At 33.6% G+C, this 14,957-nt stretch overlaps 1 protein-coding gene across 5 annotated transcripts in view; it reads right to left on the reverse strand.

Annotated features, from left to right (window-relative positions):
* The window catches only part of CACNA2D3 (calcium voltage-gated channel auxiliary subunit alpha2delta 3), a 337,205-nt gene that overhangs the window by 152,357 nt on the left and 169,891 nt on the right, over positions 1–14,957 (reverse strand). For all 5 annotated transcript variants that reach the window (XR_004308777.2, XR_001558078.3, XM_085516473.1 and 2 more), the window contains exons 10-11: positions 11,148–11,237; positions 8,086–8,199 (exon numbers count right to left, since the gene is read on the reverse strand). Coding sequence is in view for 3 of the 5 variants with exons in the window: in XM_085516473.1 (XP_085372599.1) it covers positions 8,086–8,199; positions 11,148–11,237 (204 nt within the window). In the remaining 2 variants the exon portion in view is untranslated. The remainder of the gene's footprint in view (positions 1–8,085; positions 8,200–11,147; positions 11,238–14,957) is intronic.

Genomic DNA, 14,957 nt, shown 5'->3' on the forward strand with positions numbered 1-14,957 from the left:
GAAGCTCCGAAACACCTTTTTTTAATCTGTTATGAATTTTATGTATTACTTGAATACAATACACCAGCTACTTCAACCACATTAAGAAGGATATAGAGCACTTCAGCAATACTGGAAGAACTTTACACTGACTTCTAGCATGGCTAGAAGGATAAATGAATGTGGCATACAGGATAGATGAATTTTTAAAAGTCTAATCTCAAAGTGTTGTTTCAGAAAACTTCTTACAAGAAATTATGCATTGAAAGAAACTTCCTAACTGGGAAATATATCACAGTGTGAGTAGTCATGCTCAAAAGACCAAACCAGCATAAGACATTTTACTCTTAGAACAGCAGCAAAATTAATTAAGCAAATTAAATGCAAGAGTATCTGCTTATGATGGCATCATGACTTGGCCTGCGTCTCTAATTTAATAATCTAGCCTCAGTCAGAGGGCAAGTACACTTTGAACTGATACAGTTCCTGTGAGTAGTTCTGGGTCTTGTAGATACTGTTAGCACTTGATTAAATATAAATGTAGGAACGAAGGCCAGGTTCTCTTGCCACTCAACAACCTATTAATAAGTCACTCTGGAGGAAGGAGGAAAAGACAAATGTTTTGTTGAGCTACTTTCTTTTGGGAAGTCTAAATTAGTAGAAAAGAAAAGTTAGTAGAAAAAAAAAGTAGTTCATTGGTAGAGTTTTTAACAAACTTGTATGGCTTGTTTTACATTACTATTCCCTTATGGCTATTAAATGTTCTGTTATTTAAAAAGCTGTGAACTAAACCAGGTGTTTATCCATCTATTTCTCACTAGATGTTGTAAAGTTATCTAGATTGCTTTCTGAAAATCTACATGTTATTTCAAACCATTCAATTAATGCCATTGCCTATTAAAAAAAAAAAAGATTTAAATGTAAAAATACAGAATATAGTAACATTGGATGCTGAAACATCTATTATATTTTCCTTTAAATCTGGACAGTAGTTACTTGAAATTCAGCAATGTGAGAACTGGAGTGAAGAGCTTGCCTGCTGTACTGTATCCTTTTCCTAAGAGTCCCTAGTGGGCTCCTGAACACTCCTTTTAGGCAGCTGTTCCTACTGTTAACACACTGTACTTATGGAATTTAATAATGGCAACAAAGATCACACCTAAGAATTGCTCTGGTGTAGAGAGGTACAGTGCTTACCAGAGTTCCCTACCTGAAATGAGGAAGTTGATGGAGGAATTTACTTTTGCAGGAAAGAAATTTGCTCACTTTCCTGAAGTTTCAGTGCTTTTCAACTGAAGCACTTGATCTGGCTGGCTGGCACCAATTAATGACTGCAGCTCCCTTTATGGAAAGGGGACACAATTTTGAGCAACTTTTTGAAAGCTACGAAGAGAGAAGAAAAATTTCCTACATACTTGCTTCTATGTGACCAAAAATGGAGTAACTTCAATTTAGTCATGTCTACTAATATGGGGAAAGCATGTGAGGATTCCATTGTGATCAGAACGATTATGAAAATTGTTTAGTATTTCCTATTTTTTATACAAGTAGAACACACGCAAAGAGAGTTCTGAGCTTCATGTTTCAGAATAACTATATGTTGAATTTAACATATATTCATAGGAGAATTCCACTAGTTACAATGACCTAATGGCTTATTAGATGTTACTTTTGCTACAAATGTAGAGCCAAATGCATTTTTTCTGGCTGAAATTGCACAAACATGACGTACCACAAAGGCGTCGTCAGATGTTTGGCTCATCTCTAGCTTCCATACATAACCTTTTAAGGAGAATTTAGGTCAGCCTGAATAAAACAGTTTCTTTCAAAATGGGGTGCCATATGTCAAAACGTACTTAGTCAGGCAGAATTGTTTTTAGCCAAAAACTCAGTATTATCAGATACGGTGCTAATATCTCTGTAGTCACAAATTTCTCATGCTGTTAGTATAAGTATACGAATATTTTGCACAAATTTGGTTCTGGTTTCTCAAACAAATCAAAATATTGAAAAAATACTATCACAGTTATTACAATCATATTAATGATAATACTGCTAAGTTTCCATCATGCTTCTTATAGAATGAGTTCTGCCACCCATTTTTTATTTTTATTATTCTCAACAGTCTCAATCTCTTTATAGGTGCTATGTACTTCTCAGCATGAAATCCGTGATAATTTAGATAAATAGTCCAAAAAGAGCAGATAACGCTCATTTTGATGGTATTCCACTGAATAACATACAAGGTGCTGTAAACAGATTTTATATAACAAAAGGAAAAAATGATTTCACAAAGCAGCTAACAGGTCCCTTTACTCTTGGCAAATATTCTGCTTATGTAGGAAACAAAGAAAAGAGAATTCCTAGCGCTCTCTGAAATACAGCAATTTTCTAAAGAAACTCTTCTGGCAATGCTGTGCAGATAGGATGAGGAAAATATTGTTACAATGGATAAATCTCTGGTGGGTTGTGTGTGCTGCCTACATCCCAGACACTTGGGAGCAGCACTGCCGAGAACACACATTTTCTATTAAATTGAGTTAACTCAGCTACTGGATACTGGATGTCCCCATTATAGATTCAGCAGAGGCAGAAATTCTGAACTGTACTAAAAGTCTGAATCCTTTTAAAGTTAGACGTGGTCTCTGTTAAACATAAGAGATTTTAGACGTCACTAATCTCTACTTTCCACACAATGGCATGATGCTACCAATATATTCCCAATTCTGCATGGAAAAAAATTGCAAGCAGTACTCCCACTGTAGCATCAGAATCATAGAGCAGCTTGGATTGGAAGAGACCTCAAGTATCATTAAGTTGCAAAACCCCATCTACACACAGAGCTGCCAGCCACCAGATCTAGAACTAGACCAGATTGCCCAGGGCCCCATCCAACCTGGCCTTAAACAACTCCAGGGGTGGGACATTCACAAGAAGAGATGTGGGGGAAATAGGGAATTAAACTTGCAATCAATACAATTCTAAATACATTTCTGAATGTGGTCCGATTTTTCTTTTTCGCTGGAATATAAGTCATAAAGTCAGGTTCGAGTTTTACTCAAGAAAACAGCAGAAATCTGCAACTGTTCATACTCTCCAGTCAGATTCTATGGTCCCTAATCAAAATTCCTAGCAATACAACCACAAGAACACCACACTGATGGTACTCCCACAGATTGGTGAGATGAGAAACACTTTTTCAACTGCAAATGACAATAAATGGTAGGATAGAAAGATAATGTATCCAAGACCACTTTTGCAAACAGGATTAAATTCATCCACAAATATTTGTGCCTATGAGACTTGATAGCATGAGTAAATGATGAAAATTAAACCTTAAGTTTTATATAAGTATACTCAAGGCAAATGTTTAGTGCTCACCTATCTCTATCACAGATGTTTCAGCAAGCAGTATTTAGACAAACCTCTCCTTTTATGGAAAATTCGGCCATTTATTTTTCACAGTGTGAGCAAAACTAATAAATACATACTAGGTTAATTTAATTCTTGGAGATTAAGTTAATAGAATAGATGAACTGCCTAGGGATTTTTCCATTTATTTGTAAAAATAATTGAAAACAACTGCACACCTACTTCAGGGCAATTGCAATTAAGTCATTTTCAGGCTGGTCAAGTTTTGGTTTTTTGTATGTTTTTTTTTTGACAATGCAAAATTGGGGTGAGGCATGTGTTCCAAAAGAAGCACATTGGAATCTTGAATAAGTAACACACGGCAGATAACTCAGCACTGTATGATGAGTGCTTTTTGTACCTGGAAGTGTAAGGGACATCGTAAGGGAGATCAGCTGAAGCCACAAATCCACTGTTTGTTGGAAATCATACTCAGGTCCAACATTTATGGGGGCTTTGCAAGACCTCATTTGCACACAAAGATAACTCACTGCAGCCTTTCATGCAAATCCATAACAAAAAATAACTTTCAGATGGTTTACCAGTTGCTGGTATGTATGCTCCACCAATTTCTTATTTGCATGAGTTTTCTCTAGTATAAAAGAGAAAATCTACAAGAACAAGAGCAGATATTCTTGAGTTTAAAACTTGCACTTTGCTTTCTATCTGAAATACTGAATATTTAGTTCAGTTTATTTCTAGTGACTGAAATGTAAATTATTAATTGTAAGAACAGTATTATTTTATCTTTTGTCATCATTCTCCATACTAAGTAAATTTTTCTTCATGGTTTTGTTGTCTCATATTATTAAAGCAATTGGAAAGCATGAAGACAGAAAAGACAGACCATAACTCATGCTACCTTTGTTATAATTCAAAAATAAAAAATTCTTATTCATCAGAAGCTGGCAATGAGAATCACATAATAGAAAGTCCTGTTTTGCTCTTAACAAGAGGAATGAAGGCCAGGAGCTTGTGTAGTGTATACATCTCTTGCCTCCATTCATGTATACTTCCAAATTCTACTTTAAGCTTCCTAACGACATACATGTGTCATCTTTTTGAGGGTGTTTGTGGGAGTGATATTTCATCAAACAAGTATAACTTGTTACTATTTCTTTTTTAAAAAATTGAATTAAGCATAAAAATGTTACCAGAAGTTACCAATAATTTGAGATTCTATTGAAGTATTACAGATATGGAAATGGACTGTAGGGTTTGCAAGATACACAATCCTTAAAAAAAAGAGCAAACTCTCAGTGGCTATTGTCTTCATTTGCATAGAGGAGTTAGAAGTTAAAAAACCAAATTCTTCTGCAGTATTTACAGCTGCTTCTATTGTCATAATGAATTGCTGACCAGCAACCATTGGGATATACATTTTACTGTCACAATGCAAGTTCAATAATTAGACCCAAAAGATTTAAAATCCTACATGGTTTTTCAAAATTTGAATTTCTAAAAATGTAAGATGACAGAACAAGAACTTGAGTTTTCTAGGGCATTTATCAATGTTCTAAACTGAACTCCGGTGTTAAAATTCCTTAAAAAAAGGTTTCATCAGTTCATAAGAAGAAACCTTTGTGACTGAGCTTAACAGAAGTCAATGCAGATACATTATCCCATTAAAACAGAACATATTCATTCAGACATACTAATCTGTCACTTTCGCACTGAGAAAATTATGATAGGAAGAGTAGGGAGGATTACAAGATGACGGTATTTGGAACTTCACACAGAAGAATAGGTTTTTAATCAGTATTGCAACAAATGTCTACACATGGGAACAGAATAGAAAAGTTATGTCTACAGAGACAAACACATTCTTCAGAAGTCTCAGATTCTAGGTAATGTTGTTATGTCAGTTTAAATCTATCTATACATATAAATATAAATTGAGATGAAAAAAGCATGCTCTAAATGGATATTCTATAAAATGCAGATTCACTAACAGCTCAAGATTTACTTAGAAAGGCTCAGCAGACCCACAACAGAGTTCTAAAGAGGGAATTGTTTGGAATGACTTGTTTAGTTCTTAATTCAGTAAAGCACTTTAATGTATGCCTGAATACCTTGCTTTGGTTAGCTGAGATGTAATAATTCACATATGTAAGCGCTTTGCTGAAATGAATACTAAACTACACATCTATGATCTGCATGTAATGAATCTTCCACACCATCTTGATATATGTGCGTGTATTGTTGGATTACTCTATAGCCAGACACCACGAAGGCTAACAGAGGTTCTCTGGCAAAATGGTATATATGAATAACAATTTCATATATAAACAATGTCTGTTACATTTTTAAACCAGCAGAATTTGGCCTCTCAGAGCAAAATGAGCAAGAAATACCATTTACTATATGTAATAAGATGCCAGCAAGAGAATACTATACCAAACATTTAACTTCCTCCCTTTGTAACATTCCCTTTCCAAACATCTCTTGAGATTTGATATTTAAACATGCAATTTACCAACCTTCTAAACTTAATGTAAATACCCAGCAGAAGTTCACTTAAAGCCTCAGTATGTAGAAAAACAACACATGATGGCTTATTTTAATTCAGTAAGAATTATATAAAATAGAATTATATGAAGATATTGTTAAAAGAAAAGTGATCCAGGAATGAACTAAGAGTGGATCATGCAAACTAGGTAGAAATACTTTCAACATCCAGATGCAAAAATCTGAAAACAACTTATTTTTGCTAGTCTATAGTTTTCCAGGGTAGTTAACAATTACTCAGAGGCTACTGGAATTGCCATACCTCATCAGACCAGCAATGTACCTGAACAATCGGTTAGAAAAATATGCAGTAAATCATTTTCTTATTTAAGCCTCATGTTTGGACTCTTTCCTCTACTTGTGCTACCACACGTAGCTGTAAACATACTTGTCAGACATAAACATATCTTAAACCCTGTAAATACTTGTCCACTATACAACATTGTGCTTGGTTCTGGCTTGATTTGCATTCTAAAAAATAAAAAAATAAAAATAGAAATTTGAAATTTTATTTCACTATATTCCAAAGGCTACAAAAGGAGGCCTATAACAGCCTTTGAAAAAAACGCAGATTAAGATTTCCATCTTCCTTGTCTGTAAAATCAGTGAACAGTCAGGAGTTTTCAGTTAATCTTGAGCTACAATGAACAGAAAGTATTTATAAAGAAAGCAGTCCTGTAGTTCTGCTATTTCTTTATTGTAACAAACAGAGATGACCAAGCATAACCCAAGTTTTGTCATTTTAATCCCATTTTGCACCTACACTTTCCTCCAAATTGGGACCTTTATTATAGATTCTGTTGATTTCAGCTTGTTCCAGATGCAAATAATAAAGACATTCAGTCCAACTTCATCTTCAGTTTCTTACCATCTGTAATTTTATTTACTAATCCAAATTAATTAATTGGCATACTATGTTATCTCTTATTATCAAATGCAAACAAATGAGTTTCATAAGCAATTATGATTGCTTTTTTGCTGGTGAGAAATTAATAATGTGCACTCTTTAAATTTTGCAGAGACCGCAGATGCTTGCTTGAAACAGAACAACTCAAACATCTCTTTTCTGCTGATCTTATTTAAGTAAGAAGCTGCATATATTATAAAGAGAGGTAACTGAAAACAAGCACTGGCTTTCAGTATAATTGAAGCATTGTTCAACTTAAACCATACAAACTGAACTGCAGTTTTTATCACGCTATTGAACAATTTCAAGACATAGATGATCTCACTGTTTCCCTAACTGGATGATATAATCCTTCACAGAAAAAACACTACCTCAAAAGCAGATACAGTCCATAGAATGAAATACAGTTGTGCAATTACTATGCATATTTTAATAGTCATGCTTCTGGCATAATGACATAAATAAATAAATACATAAATAAATAAAATTAAGACCTTAGATTGATTCAAATGTCAGGTCAGGTTTGTTATATTCATTTTGTGGATCACTAGACAGAATCCAAAGATATCAGGTTCTTATTATGAGATTTACTTATAATACTTCAGAGTCCCTTGTTAGCAGTGGCATTCAGCCACATTTTTCAGTGATGTGGAGTTTATGTCAGATGCAAGTAGTGATTACTCATACTCATCTAGATAAAATCTGTGTGCATAAGACATATCTTAAGTTTTGGAATGCTTTCTTTATGTCTCCAAAATGCACCAAATAATCTTTAAAAAAATATATATTTTTTTTTCCAATAAAAGTTCATCCATTGACAACTATACCCATTACTCTAACATAGAAAGAAAAGATATTGAGAACTACATCTGTTTCTTCTTCAACTATAGTAAACTATTCTAGCTCCAGATTATATACATTCTTCTCAAGATTCAAAAAGCACTGAATTATTAATTAATATTTTAGGATAAGGAAGAGAAAGGTTTTCATGTTCAGTAATGTATCATATGGAAAGCATTATATAATAACCAAAAATATACTTTGAAGGTTAGTATTTCCATAATATCTTATTATCCTAGTTCAATACTACATTAAAAGGCCACGTCTATCCTCAAGCAATACCACATAAGCATTATTTTTGTCACTAACAAAACATCCAGTTAACCAAAATCATGTTTAGATGAATAGCAGGAATACTACTGACTTTTTAATAAACTTATATTTCATACTGCATAAGATAATTTTGTTTTTCCATTAAATACAGGTGAGAAAATACTTACTTTTCTGTCTGGCCAATTATATTTTGCAAATATGGTATCATATGTGTCCACAGCTCCATCAGTAATCAACATTATGGCTTGGCTGCAAATACTTCCTTGTCCTGTGTGATTGAACTGTAAAAGAAAAACTTCAATTATATACAACGCATTCTGTTAGAGGATACACAATTTAGAGACGTGCTATTCTTATGGCATTTGTATTCACTCCATATTACATACCACATGTTATTTTTCATAAAACGTTTATCTGGGAGAACCAAGTTTCCCAGATTCTCACATACTCACGAAATGAACATACATATGCTGCTGGACAGCAGCACTACAGCACAGGTAGACAGACAGACACCAGCATGTACTTGAAGTGTGCAAGTATAGAAGCTATTGTCTGTGATACCTGCAAGTTAATTTATCCTTAACTTTTTTTTCAGTCTTATCAATTTTTCCAGTCTTATCCTTATGCATAACTATTAAAGTTGAATTCCTTCATTAATATGATCCTGGATATAATACTTCTTCATAAAGATGAAAGAGACTTCATCTTCATAAATATTCAACAAAACACAGTGTTTTGAGTTGGAAGGGACATTCAGGATCACCCAGTTCCAAACCCCCCTGCCATTGGCTGGGATACTTCCCATTAGAACGAGCTGCCAAGGAACTCATTAAATGTACCCTTGAACACTTCCTGTGATGGGGCATCTACAGTTTCTCTGAGCAATCCCTTCCAGTGCCTCACCATTTCCTCAGTAAAGGATTTCCTCCTAGTACCTAAGCTAAATGTAGCCTCTTTTATTTTAAAACCATTCTAAATCTACCCTCTTTTACTTTAAAGCCATTATTCCTTGTTCTATCACAACACCCACTCCATTCATATGATCAACATACTTTGAAATGCACAAGTTATAGTAAAAGGGAAATTAATGAAGGGGGAATGCCTTCATATATCTATTTTAAAATATTAATCTGTGTGCATATGCATTATTCTACATGGCTGTTTGAATATTTTTAAGAATGAGATGAAATTCAAATACTTTGGTGATATCTTCACATATTTGTCTAGAACTTTAATTTTATTGAATAGCAAGAATGATGAAAGTGTTTACCATAATAATAACAATGACAAGGGACTTATGATGAACTACAATTAACTCAGTGATTCATCAGTAAGCAGCATAAATTTCTATGCATCCTGACATTCAGAGCATTTGGTTGTGATTAGCAGTCTTTGAAATGTCACAGAATTTTATTTAATTGGCTTTGATTTTTTTAAAAAGGTAATCACTGCAAAGACCACATTTGTCACCAAAAGAGATAATTGCAGTTGTCACATGACAGTGTAGGTGCCTAACTGCTCTACTAAGCACTTCTGTATTCTTACAGCAACTAATGAACACTGCTTAAATCAATGGTTGGAAAGAATTAGGAAGTAGATTTTAAACATGCATTTCAAAGATCAGTATCAACATCTTCAGATTTTAACAACCTAGGCAAATACAGAAATTGAAATGCAGGTAATTGCAAGACAAAATTAAATGAGTTTAATTACTGTAAATCCTGAACCATTCTGAAAACCCACCTAGATTCTAAATAAGCCTCCCTTCCATCTTTCTTTTTTAAATGTAACCCAGACATCTTTAACTAAGCCGTAGTTCACTTGGACAGATTTCTGGCATATAAAGGTCACATGCTGTAGACAAAGTGTAAAAAGGTTAGCAGTATTCTTTTAAGGATAGTTGGCTTTTGTTTATTTGTTTTTTTTTCGGGCCTAGGTTGTATAGCAGGAGCTCTCAAGAGACTTTGCTGATGTGCCTGCAGAAAATAGAAATGTGAATTCTTAAAAGTATGCAAGAAAGAAAGCTTGATCCTGTTATGTCTGAACTGAGCTGAACATACATGTAAGCATGGTTTATCACGCTTTCCTAGATACAAAGTGTGACTCTCACTAAAGGACAAACTATGCATAGAAAGAAATGCAATTTCTAAGACATGTCCATCACTTTTTTAATATTACACAACACAAAGTGCTGTCAGCTGGACTGTCACCAGGATAACATTAAGTTACTAGTCTGTATCTGTGGACCAACCAGAATGCCTAAATACGGAGCTACATTATTATCATAATGACATTGGAAGTTTAGTAGAAGAAAACAATCATCTAGAAAAAATAGCCTAAAGAAATAATCTGTCATCAAATCACTGTTTTTTATTTGCAGTGCATTGCAATATTCCCTTTTTCTTCCTTTGGGAAAGTCTTTAAAAGTCTTTCAATTTCATTTGAAAAAGTTAACACATCTAACAAATATCGAAGAATCTCTTTTAATAGTTATTTAACCATTAGAAATCCACATGATTTTTGTTTTCACTAACCTACCACCCATTTGATATTGCTTTGTCTTTCTAGTAATCCCTCTTTTATCCTAAAGCCTTCCTCCTTACACAGGGATTCCAAACAAGGATTAAATCATTTCATTATCTACTTACTAATTAATATTAGTACCTCTGAGCTGCTGAGGCTCTTCAAGACACATAAAAACAAACACAAAATTATTCAACTGTTCTTCCTTTAAATAAGCTATAAGACACTATAATCAACATGCCACAAATCAAACCAATGAGTCATCATTCTGGGATTCTAGTCAAGGTGTATCCTCAGAATGTTTATGAAATAGAAAAATTCTTGTGGTACCTGAAATGTTAACCCTTCCAAAAGAAAAAAAATAAAAGAGAATCAAATTGGTGAAATTTGCATATTATCCTAGTATTTTTTAACACCTAGAGCAGCTACTGAAATAAACTTATTTAAAGACATAGACATATAGAGGTGAATACTGTGTACACACATGTACACAAACAACAACAACAAAAGCAACATAATTATAAAGTTAGTAAATATAAGCATACTCCCCCCACATATAGATTATAAACATTGCTTCTTCTATGGGCAGTATTGTACTGTCACAACTATTTTGGAGTGAGTTCTAATTTATTACCTTAAAATTGACAGTAATTGCTAAAGAGCTGGAAAAATATCAGCAGTGTAAACCTGAAGAGCATTAACTTACTTCATTGAGCATGTTGAAAGCTTCATTTAAAGCAATGTCCAGCATTCCAATTCCTTTTGCAAAAAGCTTGTCAAGGTGTTCCCTAAAATGCTGAAATGAAGAAGAATGTTTTATTTGCCAGATTATTCTTATAACATATATATTTATATAATTAAAGTTTTCCTCTTGAGACTTACCTATTATAGTTAACCTGACTGCAAACATAATTCATAAACCACAGCAGTCCTTGCTCAGTATTTTTGACAAAGTCACACCAAACTACTATTGTTATTAGAATAACAACAATGTAAAAACATCACAAGATTTCTTTTTTTTATTAGTTACTCAGGCTGTTTTACCTTTGCCTTTTAGTATGTTTTTCTACATTCAGACATACATATCTTCATATAATGATTTTTACTTTATTTCTAATTATTCAACTTTTAGCTTTCAGGAAATACTACTTAATAATTATTCACTCTAAAATTTAGTTTTCGTATTCTATTTTGTGTTATCTCTCCCCAGAAATTGATAGATACAATTTTTCAGCTCACTGCAGTACATGTTGTTTATCAATGTCAGCATAATGTGTAGAGAATGGGTCTTGCTAGCTCTTGGCAATTATGTTCAGGTTTATGTTGCATAGACATAAGCCTAATTTTTGCAGTTTTAAATGTTTCATCAGTTATTCACTGCTATGCTTGCTTGTCCACGAGCATTGGTAAAATCTTCTGGCAAACAGTTCTGATGCTCATGCCAGCATTCATCCTATATTCCCCTCGTACTAAACACAGTCATAGAATCATGAAATATCTGGGGCTGGAAGGGACCCCAGAGATCATCCAGTTCCACTCCTCTTGTCACATACATTATTTCTCCAGATATGCCAGAAAGTTGAACAATTTCACAAATCTTACATTTAGCAAAAATAAAGGCCTATACTATAAAACAAACATGAAATTGTAGCTTTAATTTTTAGATTAAGTAAGAACATTTTCAAAAGTACGGTAGCACTTATTTTTGAAAATAATATGTTCAGAGGAGAAATAAAGCCTCTTTAGTTTTTAAGGGATTACACGTGATAAAATCCAGTGTCATGAGGCATGCTGCCATAAAAGGGAGAATACTGAATGAAATATCAACAAGTGTGACTCCTCTGATTTTATCTGATGGATACATATCTTTCTCTTCTGTAAAATAAAAAGATATTACCTCTGCGTATTGGAAGGCAGAGTCCTTTCTATTTCATTAATAAATTTCAGAATATCAAAATGAGGAAAATTTACATCCTAGCTGTAGGCAATTTTGAAGCATAAGCTGCTGCCACAAAAACAGGCTGTTTTCTCAAAACAGTTAGTCCACAGTGGCCTAGTAAATGTTGTTGATTGCAGTGCAGTGCTTTGAACAGCCAGAAGGCAGTCTTGTCAGTCTAAGCAAACAGCAATAGCATTAATCTCTACATAGCTTAATTGCAAAACAATTATTTTTTGCCAACTTAAACACAGCTAACTTAAGTAAAACTTATCACTATCAGCACAGTAACATAAATTACAGTTTTAAATATGATTTATAAATACAACAATTTGGAATAAGGAAATGAAAACACATACAGTGGGATTTAAAAAAAAAAAAAAAAAAAGGAGGAAATGTGAAACACTTGTTACATCCAACAGTTACATAAAAAGTTTAGTTCAATAAGATAGTAAAGGAACATTTCCGTCACTTCATTAGCCATGTCAAAACATTAATATACATCCAAGAAAACAAACTAATAACGTTTGCAGAAGAATTAAACTCCTATTGTCCCTTATACTGTATCCTTCGTATTTTTACAAATAATAACAACACAAATGAATGTAAAAAATTTGAATGTTCAAATAACCTCTTGTTATTCTGTATCCTACTTCAAAATATCTCTGAAAGTTAGTTGTAAGCTCATATACAATATAGGCATATTCTTGAATTCAATTAACACAGACTGGAAATTGAGAGTAGCAATGCAAAAGCAGTTTCCCAGACAAGGGCCACGTCATCTGTCAGCAGCACAACACGGTGTGCTTTCCGTCACTCCAAAACACAACTGACCTGCACTCAGCCTCAAAGGCCACTGACTTCTACACATAAACAGACAGAAATAGGATTTTTTCAGCAACTGAAGATTTACAGAAACTCAGAAATTGCACATATATTTTTTGGATGAAATATTTAAACATACATTATTTTTAAATTGTTCACTGAAATTCATCAAAAACTAAAATATGTTTATAAAAGCCCTCAGGAAACATTCTACCAAAACAATTTTCACATATGGTTGATAGGTTTAAACCAGAAAATGTAGTTTGCTGCTACATAAAATGTTGAAAACAAGCAGTTTGCTTCTGTTCCATTGATGTTCAAAGCAATTTCAAAACATCCAGTGTAAGCATTGACCAGAAGTTTTCAAGCTGTGGGAGCAGCTCTGTGCTTACAGCCTCTCTCAGAACCATGAGACTGAGGTCAGTTTACAGTTGTCACAGATGCTTCCAATAACACAACGATTCACCCCAAAACAGAGCTTTCAGAAAATTGATAATCACCAAAATTTTGTCATGGAAATAAGTTTCCAATCTTTTCTTTTTGTAAATTTGGCATGTTAAATAATCATGCCAAATCACATTTGTCTTTGAAATACTTTACTGCTTCATAATTAAATGAAAATTACTTTGCTATTAAAAATCAGAATTGTGTGTAAAATCTCTGAGTATTTCAGGAGTAAGCACTGTGGAATATTTATGCAAAGCATCTACATTATCAAGTATGAACATACAGAATAAATAGATTACCAAAAATCACACATAAGCACTATAATCTCCAGTGTATCAGTCAGTACATGATAGGTCAGAAGAATAAATACTTTCTCTTGCCCCAGTGCTCTCTCTCTTTACATACACATACATACGCACTTTCTGAAAATGTAATAGTAATGTTTGTTTGATATAAAAATTTTAAAAATATTAAAAATCCATTTCACATAGTATGAATTGTAACAAATAATTGTTTGCTGCCCCCAGGCTTCTGAACAAATGAACACTAGACAAGGTGATTCTGCAAAAGGATCCAGTGACTAAAACAAATGTGTGCTTTTATTGACTCCATTCTTTATCTTTGAAGTGTTTTAAATCTTTTTTTTTTCCCCCACAGGAGTTTTAGTGCTAGGTATGTCCACTAAAAAATTGCATAACATTCCAATTAACATTTGTTTCCTTCTTTATCACACCAGACGCTCTGAGTGTGTGGCATTAATTGAAACCACACTGAAAGACATCATGTTTCATTTTACAGGCAACACAAAGAATAACTTCCTCAAACAGTCCACACTTTATCTAAATCAGGCTGTTTCACTGTAAACAATGAAAATGTACCAGTTCATTTCTGCAGACTGCTGCACGCTTACCAGCCATGCTGTAGTGCTCCTTTTGTTATTAAAAAAGCCAAGGCATTTTTAAAGCACTGTATCATTTTGATATGAGAATACCAAATTTTCAACCTAGTATACCTGTCTCAATTTCTTGATAACCTGCTGACAGGTACCTGTAACTGTCACCTAATAATTTGGTAACTTAAAAATGCTCGGCAAGACAGCTATAATTCAACCGTGTACTACTGCAAAAAAATGTCAAGACAGGAGCTTAACCACTGAATCATCACCATAAAGAACAATAAATGACTTTGCAATGAGATAACAAACACTTCAGTTTTTCTTTCAGTAGCTTCCTTAAATGAAACAGATCCCAAAAAGCAGGATCACTTGCTCATAACAATTCAAAAAGACATTACACCATGTTTTCATTT

Source organism: Coturnix japonica, chromosome 15 (assembly GCF_054131305.1).
Source record: "Coturnix japonica strain WE chromosome 15, WE-NBRP24, whole genome shotgun sequence".
NCBI lineage: Eukaryota > Metazoa > Chordata > Aves > Galliformes > Phasianidae > Coturnix > Coturnix japonica.